This window comes from Lytechinus pictus, chromosome 8 (genome assembly GCF_037042905.1).
Source record: "Lytechinus pictus isolate F3 Inbred chromosome 8, Lp3.0, whole genome shotgun sequence".
Lineage (NCBI taxonomy): Eukaryota > Metazoa > Echinodermata > Echinoidea > Temnopleuroida > Toxopneustidae > Lytechinus > Lytechinus pictus.
The window spans coordinates 24,302,229-24,327,849 of record NC_087252.1 but is presented as its reverse complement, the minus strand read 5'-3'; the positions used below and the strand labels follow the sequence as shown (position 1 = coordinate 24,327,849).

The 25,621-nt window shown below is 38.9% G+C and overlaps 3 protein-coding genes across 3 annotated transcripts; 1 reads left to right on the top strand and 2 right to left on the bottom strand.

Annotated features, from left to right (window-relative positions):
- Positions 1–784: 784 nt before the first annotated feature.
- Positions 785–11,565, bottom strand: LOC129266176 (protein capicua homolog). Its single transcript, XM_054904022.2, has 2 exons — positions 11,463–11,565; positions 785–4,653 (listed from the first exon to the last, which is right to left on the bottom strand). Exon 2 carries the CDS (start codon positions 4,643–4,645, stop codon positions 2,816–2,818), a length of 1,830 nt encoding a protein of 609 aa, XP_054759997.2. The 5' UTR covers positions 4,646–4,653; positions 11,463–11,565; the 3' UTR covers positions 785–2,815.
- A 7,322-nt stretch (positions 11,566–18,887) lies between these two features.
- Positions 18,888–20,598, top strand: LOC129281745 (putative nuclease HARBI1). Its single transcript, XM_064104169.1, has 3 exons — positions 18,888–19,606; positions 19,912–20,178; positions 20,289–20,598. Exons 1-3 carry the CDS (start codon positions 18,888–18,890, stop codon positions 20,596–20,598), a joined length of 1,296 nt encoding a protein of 431 aa, XP_063960239.1.
- A 284-nt stretch (positions 20,599–20,882) lies between these two features.
- LOC129281549 (uncharacterized) lies at positions 20,883–24,606 on the bottom strand. The gene is made up of 4 exons (XM_054917474.2): positions 24,031–24,606; positions 22,998–23,176; positions 22,596–22,862; positions 20,883–22,151 (listed from the first exon to the last, which is right to left on the bottom strand). Exons 1-4 carry the CDS (start codon positions 24,521–24,523, stop codon positions 21,516–21,518), a joined length of 1,575 nt encoding a protein of 524 aa, XP_054773449.2. The 5' UTR covers positions 24,524–24,606; the 3' UTR covers positions 20,883–21,515.
- Positions 24,607–25,621: the final 1,015 nt, after the last annotated feature.

Genomic DNA, 25,621 nt, shown 5'->3' with positions numbered 1-25,621 from the left:
ATATTTATATATTGTTTACCATATTTAAATATATTTTCATGAATTATAATTATTCTCTGTTTATCAGGCTGTACATGTATGTACTTGTATGCATTATTATGAATTGTAAATGAAAACAAGGAAAAAGTAAATTCAAATCAAATCAATTATTTTGCACCACTAAATCTGGTTTAAAGCAGATACCAGGGAATGTATTGTGCACAAAGAAAAACTTCTATACAGTGTACGGTCTGATTTACCAGACTAGCATAGACCAAAGTTCTCTATTCAATTCTTTACTCTACTTTTTTTTATCCAGCCCTTGAACTCAAACTAAAGTTTTCTGGAAACCAACGACGAAATGTCAAAATCCGGTTTGACAGAGACAGGTTATTAGCCTCATCCAAGGAATTCAACATTTTTAACTGAGCTTGGATCGTTTTCTCCTCCCTACCATCCCCTTTCCATCTTCCTGAATAATTTTCCTGTCTCCTAAAACATCTTCCCGCTCCGCATGCTTTTGTCTACTCTACACCCCCCCCCCCTTTCTCTATTGTCATGTAGCATGCCCCCCCCCCCCTCTCTTTCCATCTTTTCACATCCCCTATAGATGCTATTTACCAGCCGCCATCCTCATTTCAATAGAAGCATAACATTAATTTCCTGTTGCTAGGAGTTACTGCCAAAAAGCAGACATGATTTTCCAGCTTGGACTGTTTGTTGTGAAAAGCGATTACAAAATGATCAAAATCAATCGATGGTGAATGTGAATGAACTTGGCAGAGTTTTTTTTTCCTCTCTCTCTCTCTCTCTTTAATAATGTATGTAAATAAGGCACAAATTCAAAGCGACAAGTGCTGACTGCTTGATATTGTGCAACTGTAATGAGTGCTATCATGAATACACAGTGAATATTTGATTGTTAAACAAAGTCATTTGCACATATAGAGGACTCGGGATATCAAACATATATCACAGTCCAATTCGCAAACTGTTACGAAAACTAAAAAAATCAATGCTTATCCTTTATTTTTTTATGAGTGCAAACAAATAGAGGCTCTTCAATTTAATTAAAAAATCATTGTTCTTTATAGTTTTGAATATTTATTTCAAACAATAATTGAATGAATGTGTATAAAATTATTAACCAAAATGTTGTAGAATAACTACATGTATAAAATCACAAAATTGTTAAACGCTATTGATGATACAGTACATGTATCGAATGATGAAGCATGGCCACTTGCCGGGGGGGGGGGAGTCATGGCCCCTCAAATTTCTACTTTCTACAGTGCTCAGCCAATGGGAGTTTTTCATCTTTTCCCCACCACCCACCCCCACCCCCCCCCCCCCCTGAGACAGACCAAAAATCTTTAAATGAAATTGCCTCGCTTGGATGTGAAAATTAAATCTCAAAGAAAATTCTATTTGTAAAGGGGCGTGATTTGAGAGCATTGAAATCACTATTCCAGAAATTATTAGGGGAGGGTCATATAACTCTACAGCTCTAATGAAGTGCTTCATGGGTGTCTCTCATCGCTTAAAACTTGCATGCAGGGCATTTTATTTATCAGGCATATTAAATCCCAGACATGACACTGCACTTTACAGAATTGTGAATGATGTTATCATAGCAGCAGTGCTCATATCATATCACTCTGAAAATCTGCCTTCACAAGGTCCTTAAAATGTCAATTGAATACGTTTAAGCTTCCATTCAGGCAGTTTTCTATTAAAACATTTCTGATCAAAGTACAAATTAGGCATGCCTTCATGAAGAGGAGGCCCAGGGCCACGAGTGATATAAATTATTCACAGAGTATAGTGGGTGTTGCACATTTTCCATCCAGGAAATGACAAAAATTTAAGAAAATTTTGCAGCTCACTCCTTGAAAAGCGCACGTACTGAAAAAGCTCCTTTATAATTCTACAGTACACTCAAATTGTAAGCTGGTTTGTATTCAGCTCATTAAAAGCGAAAATGAAGCTCCACGCAGGGCAAGTCAAATTCATAAACTTTGGAAGCCAACAAATTATTTCAAAAATGTTTTTAAGTTGAACATAAAACTATAATTGATCATGTCTTGTTTTGAATAATATACATGTAGTTCTCACATTCATTTTTCAGGGGAACACTTTTCACAAACAAGGTACAGTACTGCCTACACCTGCCATATTGGATAAAATTGAACATTGCAGTGAATAAGTTTTTCTGGTTCTCTTTTGCGCACTTTAATACTTTGGGGGTTGAAATCGCCCTGAACTCCCACCCCCCCCCCCCCAATTTTCTTTTTCCCTGAGATCATAAGACTGTCATGTTTGTTTATTAAAGGGATTTTTTTTTCAATCCAAATACTCAATACGATAACAGACTAATCATCGTCAGGCAGTTCACTATGCTAAGGCTGATTAGCCAGAGATGCAATTTGCATTACAGCTCAAGTACAGTATGCTGTAATTTTCCTATTTCAAATTAAATGTGTAAATCAGTTTGGCCTTCTTCATTGTTCTATTACTTGCTGCATACTCTGTGCAAGTATCAATCCACAGAGAAAACCCGGAACTACCAAGATATTAGTTATAAAAAAACGTAAGCCAAGCCTAAGAAATATGATCGTGCAGGAGCACAAGGAGGGAATCCCCTATTTTTAAGAGATTAATAATTGAAATAAACAAATTGATGCGCTTGCATTAAACCTCTAAATGTCACTCTTTCCCTTTAAATATAAAAAAAAATCTTTAGTCTCGCCTATTAAAAAGAAATATCATACCTATAGCCAAAGGTGCCACAGACTTCAAATTTTAGCCAGTGGGAGTTAGAAATCACATCAACATTTCAGACAAATCCATTACACACATATTCCATGCATGGGATTATTTGCTTGTGATTTTTCAGGGATTTTCTGTGAGGTGCAAATTGGGTGTAGGATTGTATATGATAATCAGCCATCTTACCTGTGCGGACAGTCCTGGCACTTGAACACCTTGAGTCACTGTCCCAGTCCTGCTCCTGGCCAGAAGATGCTTCCCCTGTCAGGTCCTTACCCTGCATGGAAAGATGTCGAGAGCAGTAACCACGTCTCTGGGACTCCTTGTTGCATCCTTCCCTGGAGCACAGTCGTCGCCACTGCTTACCGTTGAACTTCTTGCGGACTCCATTGGCGTTGCAGATGACTTCACCCTTCTTGTACTTTGGTGGAGGTGTCAGGGAATGGGTGCTACCAATGGAGATGGTTGATGCGTTACTGGCACTGCTGATGTGTCTTTTGCGATTTGAATAGCTGGTAGGTAATCGAGCCAGGCTGCTCTCAAAAGGAGAGTAGAGAGAACCAGGGGTGGACGTACCAGTTGTTCCTGGAGTAAGTGTTGGTCGTCCACGGAATTCCAGGGGCCTGTCAAAGTTCTTGAGCTCGTCATCTGACCCAATATCCTCCAGAGGCAACTGAACTCTCCTTTCACCACTCAAGTGCCTGTCACGGATAAAGACATTCCTGTCTTGGACAAGTCGATCCGAAAGTGTCTTCTGTTCTGGAGGTGTCACTTTATGCAAGTCAAAGTGCAGATTAGGCAGTGGAATAGATTCATTCTTGGATTCAAAGGGACTGTATGTCAGCTGTCTGGCAATTGCACCAGGAGTTTGAACAGGTCCAGAGGGAGGGTTCTGCCACGGAGGTCGTAACATCCTCAGCTTCCAAAGAGGGACTGTCATGTCTTCAGAACTGCTACTTGAGCCTTCTCGTAACTGAGAAGCCATAACAATTTGATAAATGGAGTTTGGTCTCATTTCCCTGACAAAGGCCTCAAAATACTGTCCTTTGCCGTCTCTCTGGACACATACTTTGGACCCATTACTCAGTGTGTTCACTGGAGGCACTTTATCACTGACAATACAAATCTGATCTGAGTCCATAACATCATTGAACATAGTAAGGCCCTGGTCCCCTTCAAACAACACACCAATGCTCTTCTTTTTTACAAGTTTGATTATTCCAGGAGAAAATGCTTCACCCCTTCTCGCCAGTACCCTCTGGCCTTCCAATTCTTTGGCATCAACAGCTAGCTTCTTCTGGGGTGTAGCAGACTCTGGGAACTCTCCCGGCCTCTTCACACCAGTCCTGACAGGAGTCAAGGCAGATACTGGCTCATTCATTGACTCTGACTGCATGGCTTCATCATCCCCAGAGAGGGCGCTGTCCGTTTCTTCATCATCTTCACTATCCTGGACCACTTCAGCCATGCTCTTAACTTCAGTAACCGTTTGCACCATTTGCCGTGATTCTGTAGTCCTGGCACTTACAATATCACTATTAACAACCAACCTCTTTGATACCACTTCTCCTTTCCCTTTTGGCAGTTCTTGGACCTCCCCTACAGGAGATGATTCTGTACTTGTCTCTCTTATAGGGATTTCAAGGGAACCAGGCCTTGGTGTACTTGCTCCTGACGATGACGGCTCACTGGTCCCCGAATCACTGGACACTGCCATTCTGCTTCCATTCCTGCTGGCGTTCCGTAACTTTTTGTGCCTCACAAAGTCATCTGTTGCATCTTCGTCTTTGGAGAGCTTTGTTCTTCTGGTCCTTCCTGGGTTGGAGTCTGGGGTTGCCGGGGTCGCTGGGGATTCTGATTTTTTGTTCCGCCTGCTTCTGTCTTTCTTCCCATTCATCTTGTGATCTGTAAGAAAATTACACACAAAAGAAAAATAATTTAGAAGGTCATTTACTCAGTCCTGGGACCCGATGCATAAAAGTTACCATTATGGTAACTTTGGCATCAAATGGTAACTTGTCTGGAATCCTTGATTTTGATTGGTTGGTGATCAGCATTACCATGGTAGTTACCATTGGATGGCAAAGTTACCATAATAGTACCTTTTGTGCTATGGGGCCCTGGAGTCTTGGGGTTAAGGTTTACCAAATGCCCTCTTTCATAAACCATACAGGGCAAATTTATGCAAACAACAAATTGACAAATTTTGACTTATAACAGAATCAATTGTGTCCGATTCTTCTTTAATTCTTTATCCCAATTGCCAAACAATCTACACTCATTACCCTATTAAGCATGGAAGTTGTTTTCTCCCCCCCCCCCTCTTCTCTCTCTTTCTGTCTCCCTGTCTCTTTGTGTCTCTCTCTTTAATACATACATGTACATATCTCTAAATTTATCATTCTCTCTCTCTATCTATATTTGTCAGTTATCTCTTTGTTCACACCTCGAAATTTGTCTCGCTCACTCTCTCTGTCCTTGTCTCTTTAGTACACACACCCTCTAAATTATCTCCCTCGCTCTCTCTTTCTGTCTCTCTCTCTCTCTTTCTTTCCTTTCAGTAATATGGTCAACTGATGGTGGGTGTACTGTATATGACTCACTTCCACAGGCTTACATGCAAAGAGCCCTGGACTATTAAACATCCATTCAATATTGCGACACACAACCCACACAACCACATCGTTATCACGAAACCAAGAACAAAAAGTTCATGTTGGCAAACATCATCAATATTTATATTATCTATCCAGAAGCAGAAGAGGCATTCTGAAAGCTACATGAAGTGTTAAAAACACCTTTAAAACATTCTTATACCGTATACATGTACACTTCATTTTTACACTAGAACAAAGTATTGTTACTCATTGTATGGTGTTTTATTTGTTTTGCCGATTTGTTTGATATTTTGGGGGCTGTATAAAAAGTCTTCACTTCATTAAAAAAAAGAGAACCGTAGTGAATACAAAGCATGAACTGGACTATTATTAAAGATTTTACAGATCAACTTTAGAACAGAATAGTATTGGCATTGCTATACATTGCACTTTCTGCATAGCCCATAATTTTTACCTACTGGGTAAATTGGAAAATTGACTCAGGCCAAGTTGCAAGTACTGTAGCTGTACTTTATTGAAAAAAACGGTTCTAATCATAATTTATCTATCGTTTATATTGCTGGATTGTGAGTAACAATGAATGTATAGATAGCTTCCTGATCTTTAATCAGTAATTATGATGTCTATCATAAAAACCTTGAAAAGTTTGAAGTTCTTTTATTCCTGTAATGATGTCATCAGATAATTTTTTTTTTCAATTTGTGTTTATGGCTCTGTCCTACTCTATACTGTAATACAAGTATAGAGCAATATATCTTTGCTTTGAAATATTTGGATTGAATATGAGAATCATAGTCAATCCAATTGCAGCATTTCGTAGCTTGCCATACACTTCTAGCCTACAAGTTAAGAAACCTGAACTTGCAATCACAGGATCTTGAAGCAACAAATTAATGATTCGATCAGAGCACATACTTTACAAGATACAATTTATTCTGACTGAAAATCAAGTATCAACTGATCCATATATTTATCTCATTATGATGCCATCATGATGCCACTTTTCACAATCAAAACAGAAACAGACTACTTCCATGTTGCAGACCCTTTTTTTTTTTAATGAAACATACTTCATGTATTACATTCTGCTGTTGATCTGTACTAAAATGTGGAGAAATCTCTCCAGGCTGTTAGTCTGCAGGCACAGACCCTGATTGAAAATTTGATCAACAAGTGAGCCTTCGCAATGGACTAGCACAGTTTAAATTTTATGTTTCAATTTCAGAACCCTTAAACTCAAGTAAAGGGTTTGCACAGCAGACTACCTCCGGGTGCTCGTTTGCCTGGACACAATACCCTTTCTCCACTCCCTGAGAAGTATTCCTGCAATAGTTCCCAAACTCAAAGGCATCCTGTACTTTGGCTTTTGCATAAAAGAGGCCACCGCACACCTTACGACTGTTCGCGATCCGATTTTGGAACAAATCGCATTTTGCTCATTTTCTGAAAATGTGAATGGAACATAAATGTATCATTTTATTTGAGGTAAAAATCAATTGAAAGAATACTAATATAATCATTTTGAAAGATTGCAAGCCTTTATTCTGGAGTAAAGGCCAAATTAGTTTCAAATCGTAGCCAATCGTACGACTGCTATGACGTGATTGACGTCACTACGACTAGATATTACATTCGCTTTTATTCTAAGGATGATAGCATAGTCACAGATTTGAACATAGGTATTCGTACGATGATTTAGAACATTACACAGTAAGATATTCCATGTCTCGATATTAGCATCAAATTCTACTACATTTTATTCTGAAATCGGGTAGCAGACCAATCGTAAGGTGTGCGGTCGCCTTAATGGGTACCAGGGGGGCTGTTTCATAAAAAGCTGTTCGTAAGTTAAGAGCGACTTTAAGAACAACTGGTGATCCTTTCTTATGGTAAATGGTAAACACCAAAATGTTCATTGGTGATTATGTATCGCGTAAGAAAGGATCACCAGTCGTTCTTAAAGTAGCTCTCAACTTCCTAACAGCTTTATGACATCCACCTGGGGGCCGTTTCATAAAGCTGTTCGTAAAGTTACGCACAACTTTACGCACGACTGGAACATGTTCTTAGGTCATAACTCAATTACATAGGGATATCACATAGCACAAGAAAGGATCACCAGTCATGCGTAAAGTCATTTGTATCATATGTAAAGCTTCATGAAACACCCACCAGGATGAAGAGTGGTAAAAGTGGAGAGAGATCATCTTGCCAATGGACACAAGTGCTGCAGAGGGACTTGGGAGGGCCAGTTAAATATATTGCTGTTCACATGCATGACCAAATTATTTTCAAACACCCCCCATTAAACGAGTTTTTCATTGTGTGAGAAATAACCCCTTAAACAAGTATTTTGCAGGCTTTATTCACACATTTTGGCCCCTGAACAAGTAATCACCAGAATGACCCCTTAACAAGTTTTTCTCCATGATAATAATAAGTTTTAATAATTAGACAAAAACAATGGGCATTGCATGCCCCCAGTTCAGTTAGGGTTAAAATAATACAAAGCCCCGGGGGGGGGGGGAAGCTTGGGGAAAACACATACCCTAAACACGTTAGTTCGCTAGTCTTTAAAAAAAGCTTCGGGAAAAAAACCATACCCTAATACGTTTGACCCCGCGACTGACCATTGACCAGTCTTTTTAAAAAAACTTTTTTTTGAAAATCAGTGTTTTTGATACCCTTAACGAGTGCATGCGCGGCCCGCGTACAAAACTGAAAAAACACCTGTTTAAATGTGCTTTTTTTTGGTCACCCATGTGGACAGCAATATTTGACTGGCCCCCCGGGACTTGAACACACAACACTTTGAACAAAATGACCGCCACGACTATGATGCCACAGCACTAATTTCTCTATTCTAATGGAACCTATAGTTAAGAGCCAGTAGCTCAATTATAGCCGAAAATTTAAGGAGCATGACATGGCGTTGACGAATGAGGCATTAATTAGTTCTAAAAATCTGTGAGTGAGAGAAGCAAGCGAACAAAATTTTTGATTTTTGAACTTAAATCTTATTTGTACTATGTACAAAGAAAATTTTACTTTTTACATTTTTTTTGGCCTTTCCTTCTCTTTCTTTTGCTTTTTTTAAATATTTCTTTCTTGGACATGAAAATTTTGAGGGGTCCTGTACCCCCGAGTCCCCCCCCCCCATTCTCTCTACGCCAATGACTTGAGCCATACATGTACATGTACATGTATAGTACATTGTGGGAACAAGCCTCATTCTGACTAGAACTACCCAAACTCAAAACTGTGAGATCCGGACCTAAGCAAAGGCAAGACAAAAACAGGGATCTATAAAACCAGTTCATACTACTACATTGTACTTTGGCTTGATGGGTGACTTGTGTGAACATGAATAAATGTTGACTATGTTGTCATTATGTGTGATGTTTCCAGTGTGAACGTATCACGAGTGACCTGCTAATGACCCAAGCTGCTTTATTATTGGCAAATCCTGTTGGAGATAGTTGCCCAAAACAAAGAAATAACACTTCCCAAAATACTACCATCCATGGCTGGATGACAAGGTTTTAAATGCGACACTGCTGTTGTGTTGTTATAGGGGAAAAACCAATGGACCATTATGTATTTTAGTTTATTTGTATGATGAAAGCACTTGAGAAAGCAAAATTATATGAGCTTCTGGTAGATTCAACAGGTCTATGTGACTTCCATAACAATTTTTCACGGGATCTGTGAAGTCCAATATTGTACTCCATACAAGAATGGGAATTTTCTTAAAGTCTTATTGTCTGAGGTACAGTAAGAAATAAGAATGTAAACATAGCACCACTTTAATTTCATTTACATTATTATTTTTTTTACAAAAAATGGGTTGCATTACAGAAGCAATATTATGAAATCTATAATACCACTATAAAGCATTTTTAATGCACACTTTAAGCCCTACCAACCATATCACAAATATATTTTGCCATTTACAAAAATGCAATTTATTATTATTAGCTGTTGCTGTGGGTTACTAAATATTTGTATAATTGTATAAAATCAATGAATTACTTTTCAATTAGGAAGGTAGTCATTAAATCATGGTGAAATGCCATTCCTAGCCTTCATAATAATAATTGTTGAATAGTGATAGTTTAAATTCACTGTTTTTTCAGCTTTGTTCTCAAACATTTATAACCCATGCCTTCGATATAAAAGCTGATTAAAATTTGCAACAGTATGAGTATCCCTAAAGTCCTAATGTTCATTTCACAAGATAGTCAGGGCCTTTTCACATGTGAATCTTGAATCATCATTGTAATAATGATTACGATTGTAATTGTGACTGATTAGTCATTAGCCTTATTTTTCACTGGAGTCATCATTTCAATTATGATTTTTTTTTTTTACTGTGTGAAAGGGCAGTCAGTCATTCTGTGGACAATAAATAGTGAGTACTGTTTACTACATATACTTTTTGAAAGATTTCTACAGTTCAGTTGTGAGGAGCAAGTTTCAACATGTTCTAGATTACTCAAAAGGCCTACACATTCCCTAAGAACAAATAAAAACCAAAGTGGGTAGTAGTAGTATTGTGCACCAAATCAATCAATTGAAGTATGTTGACGCTTGAGTGATCAGCTTCTATCATGCTAAACACCTAAAACATGTAAGAACTGTATTGGATAGTAAGAATACATTCATAAATTGAAAATAAGTAATAAAAATGGGTCACTCATTCTTGCATAACAATCATGTTTTAAATTTAAAATTGGTTTTGGCTAAACTTTTTATGAGCTGTACTGATAAATGTAGTTGCTTGAACTCTCTTTCGGTGCAGATATAGAATGCGCTTGTAATTTTTACACACTCACACCCGTTCACACCTAGTCTGCAGGCCACAGACGTTTGTTTTTCACAATTTGCATAGTTGCATATTAATACAGAGTCTGAAGTAGTGAGACTAGATTCATTATGTACTGTACCAGACACAAAAAGAGTTTGGACTCTAGTCTTCTCTCTAGACATGGTATTGTTGGTTTAAGTGTCAAATATTAGTCTTTATTTGCAGACTAATTCACAACAGTGCTGTTTTGTGCCATAAACAGCGAATCTAAATGTATTTAAGGGGTCCCCTTCCCCCCTTTTTCTGACTCCTCCGGTTTATTTGTTTCTTCTTCAATAGATAAGCATTTTCGTAAACTAATGTTTCCAGACCGTTTCGCTGCTGTTGATTTCGTCAGTGAGACGACAGCTTTCCTCTCCCATGGAATAAATTGTTAATATTTATAAAAAAAGGGGGTTAACAAATTGAATGCTAATAACGACAAGAGAGGGGCCCATTTCTCGGATCTGAATTATTAGCATTATTATGTTTAACAAATATAGACCAAGGCGGCAAGGCCTAGATCAACTCTTCATCAACTTTAAAAACATTCACCTGCAAAATTACATGCTTCATATGACTTTGGGGAATTAAAATTAATCAAAATCGATCAATAATTTTTTTAAAGGTCGCTAACTTAGTTAGACTGTTTGTAGACTCCCAACCAAACAACTTTCGAGTCGGTTTGTCACTTTAAACTTAAACTTTAAGTTAAAGTTTAATACGATTGTGTGAGTGAATCGTGATCTAAAAATCATCTATTATCTAACGTTTGTTTTATCAGTTTATACAGGGCCTAGGCTACGGTACCGGAATTGTAATAATTCTAGTAAAACTCAAGTCATGCACAATCATCTTCATAATTTTCATAGTACCGTAAGGGCACTAGTATTCAATCCATTTGGGTAAAAAAATACTTTTCACATAGCCAGGCATAGGCCCATTGCATAGAACTGTGTGCAATTCTGCAGTGCAGTGCCAGTGCAGATCTCATCGATCGGCAGCGTACTACTACGGCAGTGCACTAGCCTACGAATACGAATTATACGCAGTATCAGCTCGCCGACCTATCAGCTGGGCGGCGAATTGTACACGCGAGCTATACGTGAGTACCGGCGTAGTAACTATCGAACACTGCACTACACCAACATACTTGCAAACAAACAGCTTAAACTTCATCTTAATAAAACAAATTTAAAATTCTATCAATAAGCTATGAATCTTGATATATTATTCTTACGTTACATTACCTTTTCGGAAGAATTCGGGCTCAAAAAAGTGAGGAAATCCAACGTAATCTGTGATCCAATACTGTGAGTTCTCCACAGACCCCTTACTCTAAAAATGGTGAATGAGAGCGAAGGTTTCGGCTTAGTGTGTTGTGATTGGTCAAAATTTTCTGATGAATATTCATCACTACTGTCATTGGTGGATTCTTGATATATTTCATCATGATTATTCATGTTCAGTTGCGACACAAACATGATTTGCATAACTACTTATTATTGTCATGTCCTTTAAATCCCACCGTCATGAATAAATTACCCTCCCGCAGAGTAGTGTAAAGACAATCGCTTATTCGCTTTTCCAGTGGAATTCCTTTGCATTTCACTGCAATTTTTTGTGACATGCTTTCTTGTCTTAAAACCCTAGCTTCACTCTGTTGAGTGTCATTTCATACTCCCTGGTAATTATACCACAACCAATACAAAGAGAATATATATCAGTACTACGTAAAGGGCAGCGGTATTTTACATTGGTCGAGTAAAAATAGAATGTGTTGCCTAGTGTCTGCGCACGCCGAAATCCTCGCAGGTAATTTTACTACAATGAGCTAAGTAGCCAATGGGCGAAGCGATATTCTGATTAGCCAACATAGAGACTCCGCCTCTTTAGCATACTAATGAGTTCATTCGACCAATCACGGTGGATCTGAGTGACATCACAAGCATCGTGCCATGGTGTTTTGCAGTGGCAAGCGAAAGAGTTCAACCGGGGACCTTTTTGTTGTGAGCTTGTATTCTAATGAATGGTGATTATATTGCCCCGGTAAAATTGCCTATTTTTCTCTCCCGCGCTCTCTCTATCTGTTGCAACTCCACGCTGTGTGTATGTCTCGAACGAATGAAAGAAATAAGCAAAATAAAAAGAACAAAAGCACCCAGGTCTTTTCTCGTCGGTTCGATATGTGATCAAAGGCCGACTGGTTCGCAATATCCAGGTGTGGTCAACTAGTTTTAGCTGAATAATCCTAGGAGGATGACATGTTATATTTTCGGTTCAGACCACTGATGCAAACAAATTCTTAAAGGTCAAGTCCACCTCAGAAAAATGTTGATTTGAATCAATAGAGAAAAATCAGACAAGCATTATGCTGAAAATTTCATCAAAATCGGATGCAAAATAAGAAAGTTATGACATTTTAAAGTTTCGCTTATTTTTCACAAAATAGTTATATGCACAATATAGTCACATGCAAATGAGAGAATCGATGATGTCCCTCACTCACTATTTCTTTAGTTTTTTACTGTTCGAATTATACATTATATAAAAAAATTTGCAGATTTGACAATGAGGACCAACTTGACTGAACCATAAATGTTAAGCAACGGTAATTCAACATGTTCAGGGAGAAATAAAACTTTGTTTCACTGGACAATGAGGAGAAAATTAGAATATTTCATGTAATAAAATACAAAATAAATAGTGAGTGAGTGATGTCATCAGTTCCCTCATTTGCACACCGACCGGGATGTGGATATAACTGTTTAGTGAAATTGAGCGAAACTTTAAAATGGCATAACTTTCTTATTTTACATCCGATTTTGATAAAATTTTCAGTGTTATGCTTGTTGGATTTTTCTCTTTTTATTCAAATCAACTTTTTGTTGGGGTGGACTTGTCCTTTAAATGAGGCCTATTAGAGAACAAACCCCTAACAGCATAACTTACTAATAAGCCTTTAAGAGTTTGTAATAAACAATTTTCAAAGCTTAAACAAATAAATTCTTGTTAGCCAGTGGTGGATCCAGGTGAGATTACATCCGCCCCCCCCCCCCCCTCCTTGAGAGGCACAAACAATGTTTTTTATGGGAAAATCTCATGCAATTATCTCATGTATTTATATTTATTTACATTATATATTGGATTTGTAACTTCATGTTTCACTGTAATTGTCCACATTAGTATTTGTTTTGTAAAATTGAAATGATCCAATATGTGTGGATTTTGATCAATAAATTTTGAAACTTGCAAGTGAGGACCTTTTTTCGGGGGGTTGTTTGTCAATTTTTTTCTGGAACAAAATAACCTCCATTTTTGTATTTTGCAGTGATAACCCATAGTGCATATGAGGTAGAGAAACCTCTCTGATAACCTTTTTTTTTTCTTTTTTTTTTTGCTTGCTTGTCAAATTTTTCCTGAACAAAATTCCCCTTATTTTGTAGAGAGAACTTTTTTTTTACTTGTCAAAGTTTTCCCGTACAAAAATGCCCCCATCCCCTTTTGGAAAACCCTGGATCCGCACCTGTTGTTCGCATCTACTAGTAGAGATGGATTGTTTCGATTTACAGGGTCTGTGATTAAAAGACTAACCGCAAAGGCAGATGTCTACGAAAGCAGGTTCGCGATATTTTATGCGTCCCTGGATAAATATAGCTATAAGAAGGAACCCCTCTTCTCTCTCTCTCTCTCACTCTCTCTGCGTATGAACATAAAAAAGCGTTATGGTACATAATGCCTAAAAATTACCTCTATCCACACAGTAAAAACGCTGTTTAAGCTTTTATACAACGCTGTTTACTATATGAACCTTACAGTAGTTTTTTAACAGTGTCAACAGTCATGTTTAATTTATTGAAGATTAGATATTGAAAATTAAACTTTGTTGTTTAAGATTTAAACACTTGTTAAACTGTTTAAACAATTACTGTAAGGTTCATATAGTAAACAGCGTTGTATAAAAATTTTAAACAGCGTTTTTACTGTGCATGGAGCTATTAAACATGCTCTATCGTTGAAACATGTGTGACGCCTTCGGATGTAAAAAAAAATAGAAAAAGGGCATCGAAGACCTATCCCCCCCTAGAGAGCGAAGCGTGAGCTGTATTTACTGATCCTAATAATACATTTGTGAAGGGTTGTTTGACATGGATGAAACTTTTAAAGAGCTTATAGTAGACCGGCCAAAACGATTTTTTATACTTTGGACGGCAAAATTTGTTAATGCTTGCTAATGCTTGTCATCCCAGCTAATAGTCTTGCAAAAATACCCAGGAATAGCGTACGGCCGGATGCCAAGCGCAATTTTGCGTAAAAGTTTCATTTTTTGCGTAAAATCTGAAAGAATGTCGAAAATCACGCATTTTGATATTTTGACGGATTATTTTAATATTTTTAATTATCTTTGATATGAAATTATTTTTATTCAGAGTTTCAAATTATAAGTCTCATAAATATGCATTTCAAATTTTAATATTACACACACACAAATGGCACAGGAAAACATAAAACCGCGATTTCCTCAAAATTAAAGTTTGTGAAAACTATCAATAGTTTAAAGTTTTTTACGCAACTTAAATTCTTCGATTTAAATGCGTTTCTTAATCGAATGTATAGTAAATGTCCTAATGCCACAAATATTAAAAGAATTTTCAAGTAAGATGGAATATATCTCATTTTATGTTATCCGAAAGGAGACAATGTGCATTTTACCATGTGCGCATTTTGAAAGGAAAATTGAAAATACCGTACATTATGTACTTAATTACATGTATAAGTACATACTAAAGCGAGTTTTTAATTACATGTATAAGTACACACTAAAGCGAGTTTTTAATTGAATAGCACAATTTGTCAATTCTTTGCATCCCAGCTCAAATTCTTGCGGAAATACTGAGGAATAACGTACGGGCGGATGCCAAGTGCACTTTTGCGTGAAAGTATCATTTTAGCGTGAAATCTAAAAGACTGTCGAAAATCACGCATTTTGATATTTTGACGGATTATCATCATATTTTTTATTATCTTTGATATGGAATTATTTTTATTCAGAATTACAAATTATAAGTCTACTAAATATGCATTTCAATTTGGAATATTACACACACATATATGGCAATATGACATAAAAAATCGTGATTTACTCAAAATAGAAGTTTGTGAACACTATCAATAGTTTTAAGTTTTTTTACAACTTAAATTCTTCGATTTAAATTGGTTCATCTAACGAATATCGATCGTTTCTAATGTCACAAATATTAAAAGAATTTTCAAGTAGGATGGAAGAAATATTTTCCGAAAGGGGGCATGCAAAATTTAGCGGGGAGAGGGGGGGGGCATTTTGAATGTAAAATTGAAGATACTGTAAATTATTAACATAATTACATGAATAAGTATACATACTTAAAACGAGTTACAAAATTTCTGGCCGCAACTTCCTCTCCCCCCTCCCCCCGCTGCCTAAGGTCATGTGTAGTGTCCGAAAGGATTACATGGAGCTGAAAGTATCCCGTTTTCAAGATAATATACCACTAGCGTAAAGGGGGGGGGGGCAGCTAGACTGTCCCCCCCCCCCCCCCCCCCCCGACGAGTCACAACTCATGCAGGGGACGTACCCCCTGACGATTTTTTTTTTCTGGTACAAAATCCTTTATTTGTGGTTGAAAACCTTCGAAATATCCTCCAAAAAAATTGCCCCCCCCCCCTTTGGAAAATCCTGGGTACTGTACGCCGTTGTAATATACCCAAAGTATTCTGCTCGCGATTCGAGTGTATATCTTATTGTGATTTAGCGAGATAGGCACCCTACACGGGATTACAAAAAGATGGCAAATAAATTTTCGACTCGAGCTTCGCGCTGGCATTAATATATGAGATAAACAACTTGCTATCTGTTTAAAAAAAAAACCTTGCTTGAAGTGTCAATTTCTCAGAATCCAGTCGCATCCAGTCCATTATTAAATGAATGTGAATACTGTATGTCCAATCTTTAGCTCTTAGTCTCTCCCAATTTTAGCTCGCACTTTTGCGCTAACGTTTTTGTTAAGTAAGATATTCATCTTTTTCTACATTAAAAACATGTTTAAAATCCTTCGTTTAATTCGACATTTTCAGTTTACGCTTCGCGCTCGCATCAAATGCTATAATTAAATACTGATCATTGTTCATGATTTCACGATTTTTGTTTTACCTCATTTGCTAAGAAAGCGTGAATGCTTCTAAGCAAGCAACCAGATGACCGATGGCTTAAGGTACTCTCCGAGGGACCTATAGGATTAAAATGCCTTACTACCATTTAAATGCCTTATTTGGCACTAGCGCGCTAAGTGGGAATCGAACCCAGGCCACCGGAATCCGAAACCCCCTCACTACCGATTGAGCTATCGCGCCTTAGAATGTTTCGTTTCTAATTTTAAAAAAAAGCCAGCTCGGCTTGTGCTGGATTTTTTCAAAAACAGATACATAACATTCTTTATTTCAAAATGTCATCAAAATGTCCAGTTTACGGATTGGAATATAAAAATCAGATTGCGTTTCGCGCTCGCATCAATAGCCTATATATCATTTTTTTTTAATATGTATTAAATGCTCCGTTTTCACGTCAGAATATAAAAAAATATCTGAAATTTTTAACATTACATTACATGTTCATGATTACACTTACGAATTGTGTAACTTTCTAACTTTCAGCTCTAAATTTCATGGCATATTATAAAATGCTTGCGCTTCGCGCTCGCATTATTCAAATGGGCCTTGTCAGATACTTAATCGTGCTTGTGAGAATAAAGCTAATATGTACTTAATAATAAATACTTGATGAATCAATCTATTTTGGTACCCCCTGCAAAATACCAAGCCCTGCCCCCGTGCTCCTCTGCTGACAAAATCCTAGCTACGCTGCTGGTGAGTGAGCTGACTGACCAAGTCTTTTAAGCAAAAGCCTTAATTTAGGGAAGAATTTGTGTTTATTAACCAAAAAAAATGTTTAAAATTACAATATTTACATTCAATTGAGGTTATAATAAATAGATAAATATATATAAATATATAAATAAAAGAATAAATGAATAAATAAATAACTAAATGACCCCCTCCCCAACAAGTTTTCTATTATTTTGCTTCTGTTGTTTTATGCCTTTTCTTGATTTTTTTTTTTTTGGGGGGGGGGCAAGTTTCCCCTCCCCCTCACTTCCATGCATCTTCTATCAAAAGGCTTATGTCAGTGTCCGTAGCTCATTTTCCCAATTTTAGAATGTAGAAGGTGTTGTTTCATGCAACTGCGGTCTCTTTGATCAGTTAATTGAACAGTTCATTAGACCAGAAATTAAAATAGATCGGTCAATAACCATTTGCATAAGCTAAAAAAAATTATCTGTGGAGAATGATGTTTGAAATACTAAAAGAGTAGGTTCTTTAAGTTCACATTTTAATTCTTAAAGCTCATTTCATCACATGTATTGCCATGTTGGGAAATGTAGTCGCACGACCATTATGACAAATAAATCTAAAGGCTAAAGCCCCTTTCACAATTGACGTACGACCATTTGCGACCTTTTGGTCGTGCGACAGGCTGCAACAGGCATCAATCGCTAGTCATCTCATAAGATCGCACAGAGGCTTTCACAGTTGCAACAGCTGTTGTACAACAAAAACAACCAGTAAACCCCGTTGCACGAGTAAGTCGCATATGCTCTTATTGTGCTCGTGCGATCACATGCGAGTGTTGCACGAGGGATTGCGAGTGGAACGGTCGCATACATGCGAATGAAATGGTAGTGCAATGTTGTAAGCCGTTGCGATCGGTCTTGCAACAGTCTTATGGCCCATATTATTATCGCAACCAGTCGCAAGACAGGTCTCTGTACATGTAGGTCGCTTGCACATGTGCAAGTGTTGCACGACCTCCAGTCAAGTAAATGCGACTACTTAGTTGTGCCACCTCTCGCACCAAGTCGTACAACGTTGAACAACACTCGCACGATGATCGCCCGACCGATAGTACGACCCCGGGTACGGCCTGATGCGAGTGAATCGATCGTATTTGATCGCGTTCGGATTTTGAACATGTTCAAAGTTCAGATGTGACCAGCCACGACCAAATCGAGTTCGTGCGACCGTCTACAACGACTGCGAGTGCTCGCAAGACACCAAGAGATCGATCGTGCAACAACAAGAAAAAACTGTTGCAGGCGGTCGTAAACTGGTCGGACGTCAATTGTGAAAGGGGCTGAACGGTCGCATACATGCGAATGCAACGGTAGTGGAATGTAGTAAGCCGTAATTTCGATCGGTCTTGCAACAGTCTCATATTATCGCACCCAGTCGCAAGACTGGTCTCTGTAGGTCTCCAAGCACATGTGCAACATGTAAGGTTTCCACTTTGGCGAGTTGGAGTTGCGAGTCATACGCGAGCTGCGCGAGCTCCAACTCGCCTTAACTCGCACAAGCTCGCGTGAAATTTACATATTTTTCTGGAATTTGCACGAGTGACAAAAGATTCAACATCGAGTTCACTACGCTCGCTGTACGAGTGAACCGAGTGCGAAGCGAGTCAGACCGAGCTTAGTATGAGTTGCAGTGACCTTTATACGACTTAAAGCGAGCTATGAACGAGTTATCAAGATAAGAGTTTATACGACCAAGGGGCGGGAAATGCACATTTTTGGCGCTCAAAGATGGATGCCAGAAGCATTTTCGCTCTGCTTGAAGAAGAAGAGACCCTGATCTTCTGCACAATTGGTGCGACCCTGTTGTCAAGGAGGCGCCGCAGAAAAAGAGATGTTCAAGAGAAGACCAAGAAGATCCAAAGGAGGTTTTGGACAAGACCATGGTTGTTAAGGAGGCCAACATACGGACACTATGAGACGCTGATGGCGGAGTTAGCTGGCGAAGACCTGGACGGCTTTCGTAACTTTCTACGCATTGACTCTGGGATTTTTCAAGAACTCTTATCCCGTGTTGGTCCTCGCATCGAGAAGCAGGACACGTTCATGCGGAAAGCATTAAGTGCCGGACTTCGTCTTGCTATCACCCTGAGATTCCTGGCGACAGGGGATTCATACCAAAGCTTGGAGTACAACTTCAGAGTCGCCAAGTGTAGCATCTGCCGCATTGTCCCAGAAACATGCAAAGCTATCATAGCAGAATTAGCTCCAGAAGTGTGCTGCCTCCCGTCCAAGCCAGCCAAGTGGATGTCCGTAAGCAAAGGGTTTTCGGAACGTTGGAACTTCCACAATGTCATCGGGGCTTTAGATGGGAAGCACATCGCTGTAAAATGTCCGACGAATGCAGGGTCAGTCTACTACAATTATAAGGGCTACCATTCTGTGGTATTGCTTGCCCTTGTAGACGCAGAATATCGCTTTCTGTATGTCGACGTTGGGAGCAACGGCAGGTGAGTCACGATAAATATAATTCAAGTCATGTGTGTCAAGTTCTCAATTTGGATACAATATATGAAAAATGTTATCCAAATAATTGGAATTAATAATTGGTTTCTTTAAAAATTACGTAACATGTGTCAGGATGATATATATACTTTATATATATATATATTGCCTTGAACCAGTATAGGTTCATGGACCAGGTTACTTTTTCATTGTTTCAATTTGTTCATTAAGTATGTGTATATATATATATATATATGTATATTCATAATTTTTATGCATATATAATTTTTTTCATCGTTATTTTGTATAGCTGGTCAGATGGTGGGATTTTCTCGGAATGCGAACTTCGAAAAGCCTTGGAAGATGACACAGCGGGAATACCCCCACCATCACCTCTGCCAAACGACGATGAACCGATCCCCTTTTCGATTGTCGCTGATGACGCATTTCCTTTGCGTAGTTGGTTGATGAAGCCTTATCCTCACCGCCTGTTGACCGACCAGGAAAGACTGTTTAATTACAGGCTGTCAAGAGCACGACGCGTTGTCGAGAACGCTTTTGGAATACTGGCGCACAGGTATGATAATTATGCCATACAGAGCATTAAACATGTTAAATTAATTGCTACATTGGATAGGGTTCAACGTATATTGTTTAAAAAAATCGCCTTGGTCTTTTTTATTTCAGGTTCCGCTGCCTTCTAAGGACACTGTACCTGACCCCTGACCGAGTACAATCTGTCGTGCTGGCGTGTTGTGTACTTCATAACCTTTTGAGGATCCGGTTCCCAAAGCTGCACAATAATCTAGTGGATTTTGAGGACCCAGCGACCCACAACATCATTCCAGGAATATGGAGGGGCGATCGCGAGTTGGCGAGCCTGGACGTCATGAGAGGCAACAATACCACCAAAGCGGCAAAGGCACAACGTGACTACCTCCGCAGCTACTACACCTCTCCAGCTGGTAGTGTCCCTTGGCAAGAGAAGATGATCTAAAAGGTGATACGGTGTGCGCATTTGTATCTAGAGTCTTCCCCACATAGGCATACAAATATTCAGAGTTGACTTATTGCTATGTAAGATTTCGTGTAGTAAATTTGCCAAAGATGCATGTTACCTGATTTCTGAATTACATTTTATCCCAAAACAAATTTCCTTCAAGAATTTCATGTCATTTCCACAATGGTATCGATTAAGGATTATCTCATTTTATTTTATACTCTAAAAATTGTACATGCTAGGAAACCACAAACACATGACAAAGAAGAATAAATTATTTTATGGCAATCCACTTTATTGTCAAAATTTCAACTACACAAAAGGTCTGTAAACGAACACATTCGGAAACTACGACAGAAACATTATCATTTTTATCGGAAATAAGAGGTCCTTTTCTCACATGTTAATAGTTGTTGATAGGAGAAAAAACAATTAAATTACTTTTATAATGTTTTCAATTCTACACTTGTACGCTTTTGAGAGAATTTTGATGAATTATTCATTGTTCTTTGTTAATGTTTCAGGGAGAACTGGACCTACCACATCTTACCATCGGATTAATTGGCAAACTCAAATGACAGTGGAGTACTAGCCACATTCTACTTCGTAAATCAAGACCAATGATTTTGAATACAGAACAATTAAGTCAAGTTAAACGCACGTAATGCAAAACTACAATTGGCTCATCCATTATTGGTGATCTTTTTTTTCTATCCATCAAACATAGTCAAAATTTGTAGCAATATGAGTCTCAACATCTTGCATGGACCGAGGAATCAACCCTGTTACTACTTTAGAACAAAAAAATAAACATGCAAGTCAAAATCTGAACGTTTAAAACCAAACTTTTAGAAATAGAACACTAATTTAACAACTGACAAAAACAGATATCGCCACATGCCGAAGAGCCTACTCTAGGCGTTTGTTGTCGAGGGTGGCGGAACTGCTGCTGATGCTGCACTTTCCGGTGAGCTTCTCATCCCACCGTCCTGAACTCCCATCTGGTTCAGAGACATCGATGGAGCTTGAAGCGTTTCGATGTTGTTGGTATAGTCCTGCTGAAAAAACCCACTTGACGATCTCTGGAATCCTGAAGGACCTGGATTTTGCTGTTGCATGAACGATGACGCAGGCGACGGTGCATGGTATTCGTGGAAGATTCCAGGTGGATTTGTCATCCGTTGTGGTGTCATCTGTTGGCGTGAAGAGAATGTTGATGGAGAGAAGGGCGTTGGTGGCATCCTGCCGTAAGAAAATGCTCCCTGGGACGTCTGATGCATAGAATGGAAGGGCTCTTCATGTTGGGACTGAACAGGGGTTTGAGCAAGTGGAGCAGGTATTGAAGGAGGTGAAATGTAGCTTTGCACCATCTTCATGATGTCTATGGTGAAGTTAAGCCACCGTTCCTGCGGGATCTGTCGCAGCTGAGTGGTCAAGTACGCTACGAAACCGTTGACCTGTTCCTCATGGGGGGGTAATTTTGTGGGGGGAGATGACAAGGCGAAAGAAGACCTTCGTAGATCTCTGACCTCATCTGCTCGCTGGAGGAGCTAAAACAAAATATAAGGATACCAGTCACTTTAATACTTATGGGTGCATCGTTTATATTTCACCATGTTACACAGAACTCATAAGTTATCTAGCATTTAACCTGGAATTACGATATCACGAAATTATCTCTAGAGTACTGAAACAAAAATCACAATTAACCAAATGTTCTGCACACGATATAAAACACATTTTGAGATCTTAATGTAACACTTTTATGATCGGTTTCTTTAAATACATTACAATGTTCTGTATCATAATGTTTAATTACTTATTAATGTATCACAGAAAGACCCCAAAGAACGGAATGATTTTTGTAATATGTGGGATGTTTGAATTTACTTTAGTGTATACTTGCATTCCCAAATAAATACTCATGAACACTGATGAAATACATGTATTACTCCTTCTGTACTGTCTTTTCTTTTACAACAAACCAAATTTACCTTTTCCAGCAGTTCTCTTTCCTTGGCTTCGTCAGAGGAATCAACCTTGGGTGTTGTACACCTCCTCTTCATTTTGCCCTTGCCCTTGCCAACAGTTGATAAGTTGATGTACGAAGAGCCAGCTTCATGCTCTGAGGTGGCGTCATCAGCTTCTTGGGCGGTCTGGTCATTCTCACTGTTGTCATCACGCTCATCAGTCTCAGTATCCTGGTCGGGGGAAGAGTATTCGTCTTCTCTCGGTTGGGATGCTACTCGTCCTTTAGAGGTCTGCAAAAAAAGTCAATCTATCAACATCTCTTGGACAAAGACACACCATGGCGATTTTTATATATTTGTTTAAATGTAGCAAATAGATCAGATAGTACAGATCTTAATAAAATAAAATAAAAATAAAATATTTACCCTTCCCAATGTTCTCCCTTTCATCCTCACAATATGTCCCTCGAGGAAGCGGAATGTATTGAGAATCCACTGATCCCTCTCACTTAAAGGTGTGTCTCTGGTCCCCTTTCCAGACTTTGGGTTCGTCAGACGGCTGTACTGTGTCCTCATAGACTTGAGGAAATTGTTCAGCTGTTCAACTGCAAAAATTAAATTAAACAAGTGAAATGCCTCTGGCCGTCTCACCCGCATCACGCAATTCAATATAGAAGCAGTGCTGATTTTGAAAACTACTATAACTCGCACAAGATGTTCAGTGATACTTGGTTACTCTCATTTCCACATTTTATAAACTAGACCAATACACTTTAGAGATATGATGGTAATTCAACAATACCCCCAACGTGGCCAAAGTTCATTGACCTTACATGACCTTTGACCTTGGTCATGTGACCTGAAACTCGCACAGGATGTTCAGTGATACAAGTTTTATGAACTAGACCAACACACTATCAAAGTTATGGCGGTAATTCAACAAATACCCCAATTCGACCAAAGTTCATTGACCCTAAATGACCATTGACCATGGTCATGTGACATGAAACGCAGGCAGGATGTTCAGTAATACTTGATTAACCTTATGGCCAAGTTTCATTTCAAAAACTTAACCTCAGGTTAAGATTTGGTGTTGACGCCGCCGCCGCCGTCGGAAAAGCGGCGCCTATAGTCTAACTCTGTACTTTATGCAGGTGAGACAAAAACTAGTAATTTAGATCTCAGATATTAATGGAAAGAAACAAACGAATTTATTAATATTAAATTGATGTTCCTCATACAGTGAAATACTTAGCTAGCTAACGGGATAAACGAAAAATTGGAGATCAAAATTTTCAGAACCAAATATTGGCAGTTGTTTACAGGATTTTTCGATAATTATTGCTATCATAATCATAGTAGAAATTATAGTAATGAATGCAGCAAAAAATATTAAGCGAAGCTTCGTTTTGCCGCCAGAGCTAGCTCGCCCCCCACCCAAATATTCATCTTCACTTACCGGAGCACACGGGGTTGTACTCCTTTGCCTTTTCTTCTACTAGCCTTGTCTTCTTTGCAGTATCCTTGTATGTCTTTAGTCGCCTGTTATACAGACAGTCGTTATCTCTATACCACTCTGCTAAATCAACTTCTTGTTCATCGGTAAATGTGTATGCGATTAGGTGCCTTTTTCGCATCTTCGGGGTGGACTTCTTGTTAGGGGTGGACTTCTTTGTTCTTTTTTTCGTCTTCCCTGGGGTGCCAGACAAAGAACCCTGCGAGTGGAGAAGGATGGGTTCATTTTCCTCCCCACCTATCCGACCAGGCGATGCCTGGTGCTCAGTAGTTTGAGCTTGGACCTGGTCTTGTTCTTTTTCCTTTTCCTGACTCTGCTCGACATTTATACCCTCTTCCTTTCCATTCGTCTCATCCTCCACTTCTTCTAGTTCAACTCCTGTTTGAATGACATCTTTTATACCTGCACGACTCTTAGATCTCTTGGGTCGAGGCATATTTCTCCTTAATATTTGTTAGAAGTATTGACAACAGCCTCTTTAAAAGTACGTGTGTATACGTGCGTGGTCATTTGAAATGTGCCCTCACTTTGAAATATGTATGGGAAAATATAGATCACTGGATATTTATCATTCAGCTGGCATGCCTCTGAGCACTTGCCACGCACTCGGAATAAACTCATACGAAACTCGGGGTGCTCGATCTAAGGTCGCGCTAATCTCGTGGGCTCCTCCTGTTGACTCGTAAAACGATCGCAATGCTCGTATCTCGCTCTTGGAAACTCGGAACGCACTCGCGTATACTCAGATGTGGCGAGTTATTACGAGTTATTACGAGTTTATCTCGAGCTTCTTACGAGTTATTGCGAGTACTGCGAGTATATAACGAGTTAAGGTGAGTTCAGCACGAGTTACGGCGAGTTAGCAAAAAATTTGAACATGTTCAAAATTTTTGAAACTGCTCACGACTTCAAGGAGAGTTGTCCCGAGCTTAAAAGAGCTCCGCCGAGCCATGCCGAGTTGTCGCGAGTTATCCCGAGTTTCATGGTGAGCTTTATGCGAGTTATCGCGAGTGCCTCATTTTGGCAACTCGCTATAACTCGCCATAACTCGCGATGTTAACTCGCCAAAGTGGAAACCTTGTCTTGTGCCACCTCTCGCACCAAGTCGTACAACGTTGAACAACACTCACACGATGATCGCCCGACCGATGGTACGACCTGTTGCGAGTGAATCAATCGTATTTGATCGCGTTTGGATTTTGAACATGTTCAAAGTTCAGATGCGACCAGTCACGATCACCTCCGACCACCTCGAGTTTGTGCGATCGTCTACAACGACTGCGAGTGCTCGCAAGACACCAAGGGATCGATCGTGCAACAACAAGAAAAAACTGTTGCAGGTGGTCGTAAACAGGTCGTACGTCAATTGTGAAAGGGGCTTTATGACCAGCGTCCAGCGCAGATATTGTAATATATAGATTGCATTTCCCAAATTGGCATTGGCAATACATACATGTATGTCCAGGGCTGCCCAGGGTCGGACTGTCCGGCCCCCGTCTTAGACTACGATATATAACAGCATGGACCTATGATA

Coding starts and splice junctions, on each gene's coding strand:
- LOC129281745 (XM_064104169.1), top strand. CDS start 18,888: ATGGATGCCAGAAGCATTTTCGCTCTGCTTGAAGAAGAAGAGACCCTG. Junction 19,607..19,911: donor GACGTTGGGAGCAACGGCAG/GTGAGTCACGAT, acceptor TATTTTGTATAG/CTGGTCAGATGGTGGGATTT. Junction 20,179..20,288: donor TTTGGAATACTGGCGCACAG/GTATGATAATTA, acceptor TTTTTATTTCAG/GTTCCGCTGCCTTCTAAGGA.
- LOC129281549 (XM_054917474.2), bottom strand. CDS start 24,523: ATGCCTCGACCCAAGAGATCTAAGAGTCGTGCAGGTATAAAAGATGTC. Junction 23,177..24,030: donor GTACAACCCCGTGTGCTCCG/GTAAGTGAAGAT, acceptor TAATTTTTGCAG/TTGAACAGCTGAACAATTTC. Junction 22,152..22,595: donor AAAGAGAACTGCTGGAAAAG/GTAAATTTGGTT, acceptor ATTTTGTTTTAG/CTCCTCCAGCGAGCAGATGA.
- LOC129266176 (XM_054904022.2), bottom strand. CDS start 4,645: ATGAATGGGAAGAAAGACAGAAGCAGGCGGAACAAAAAATCAGAATCC.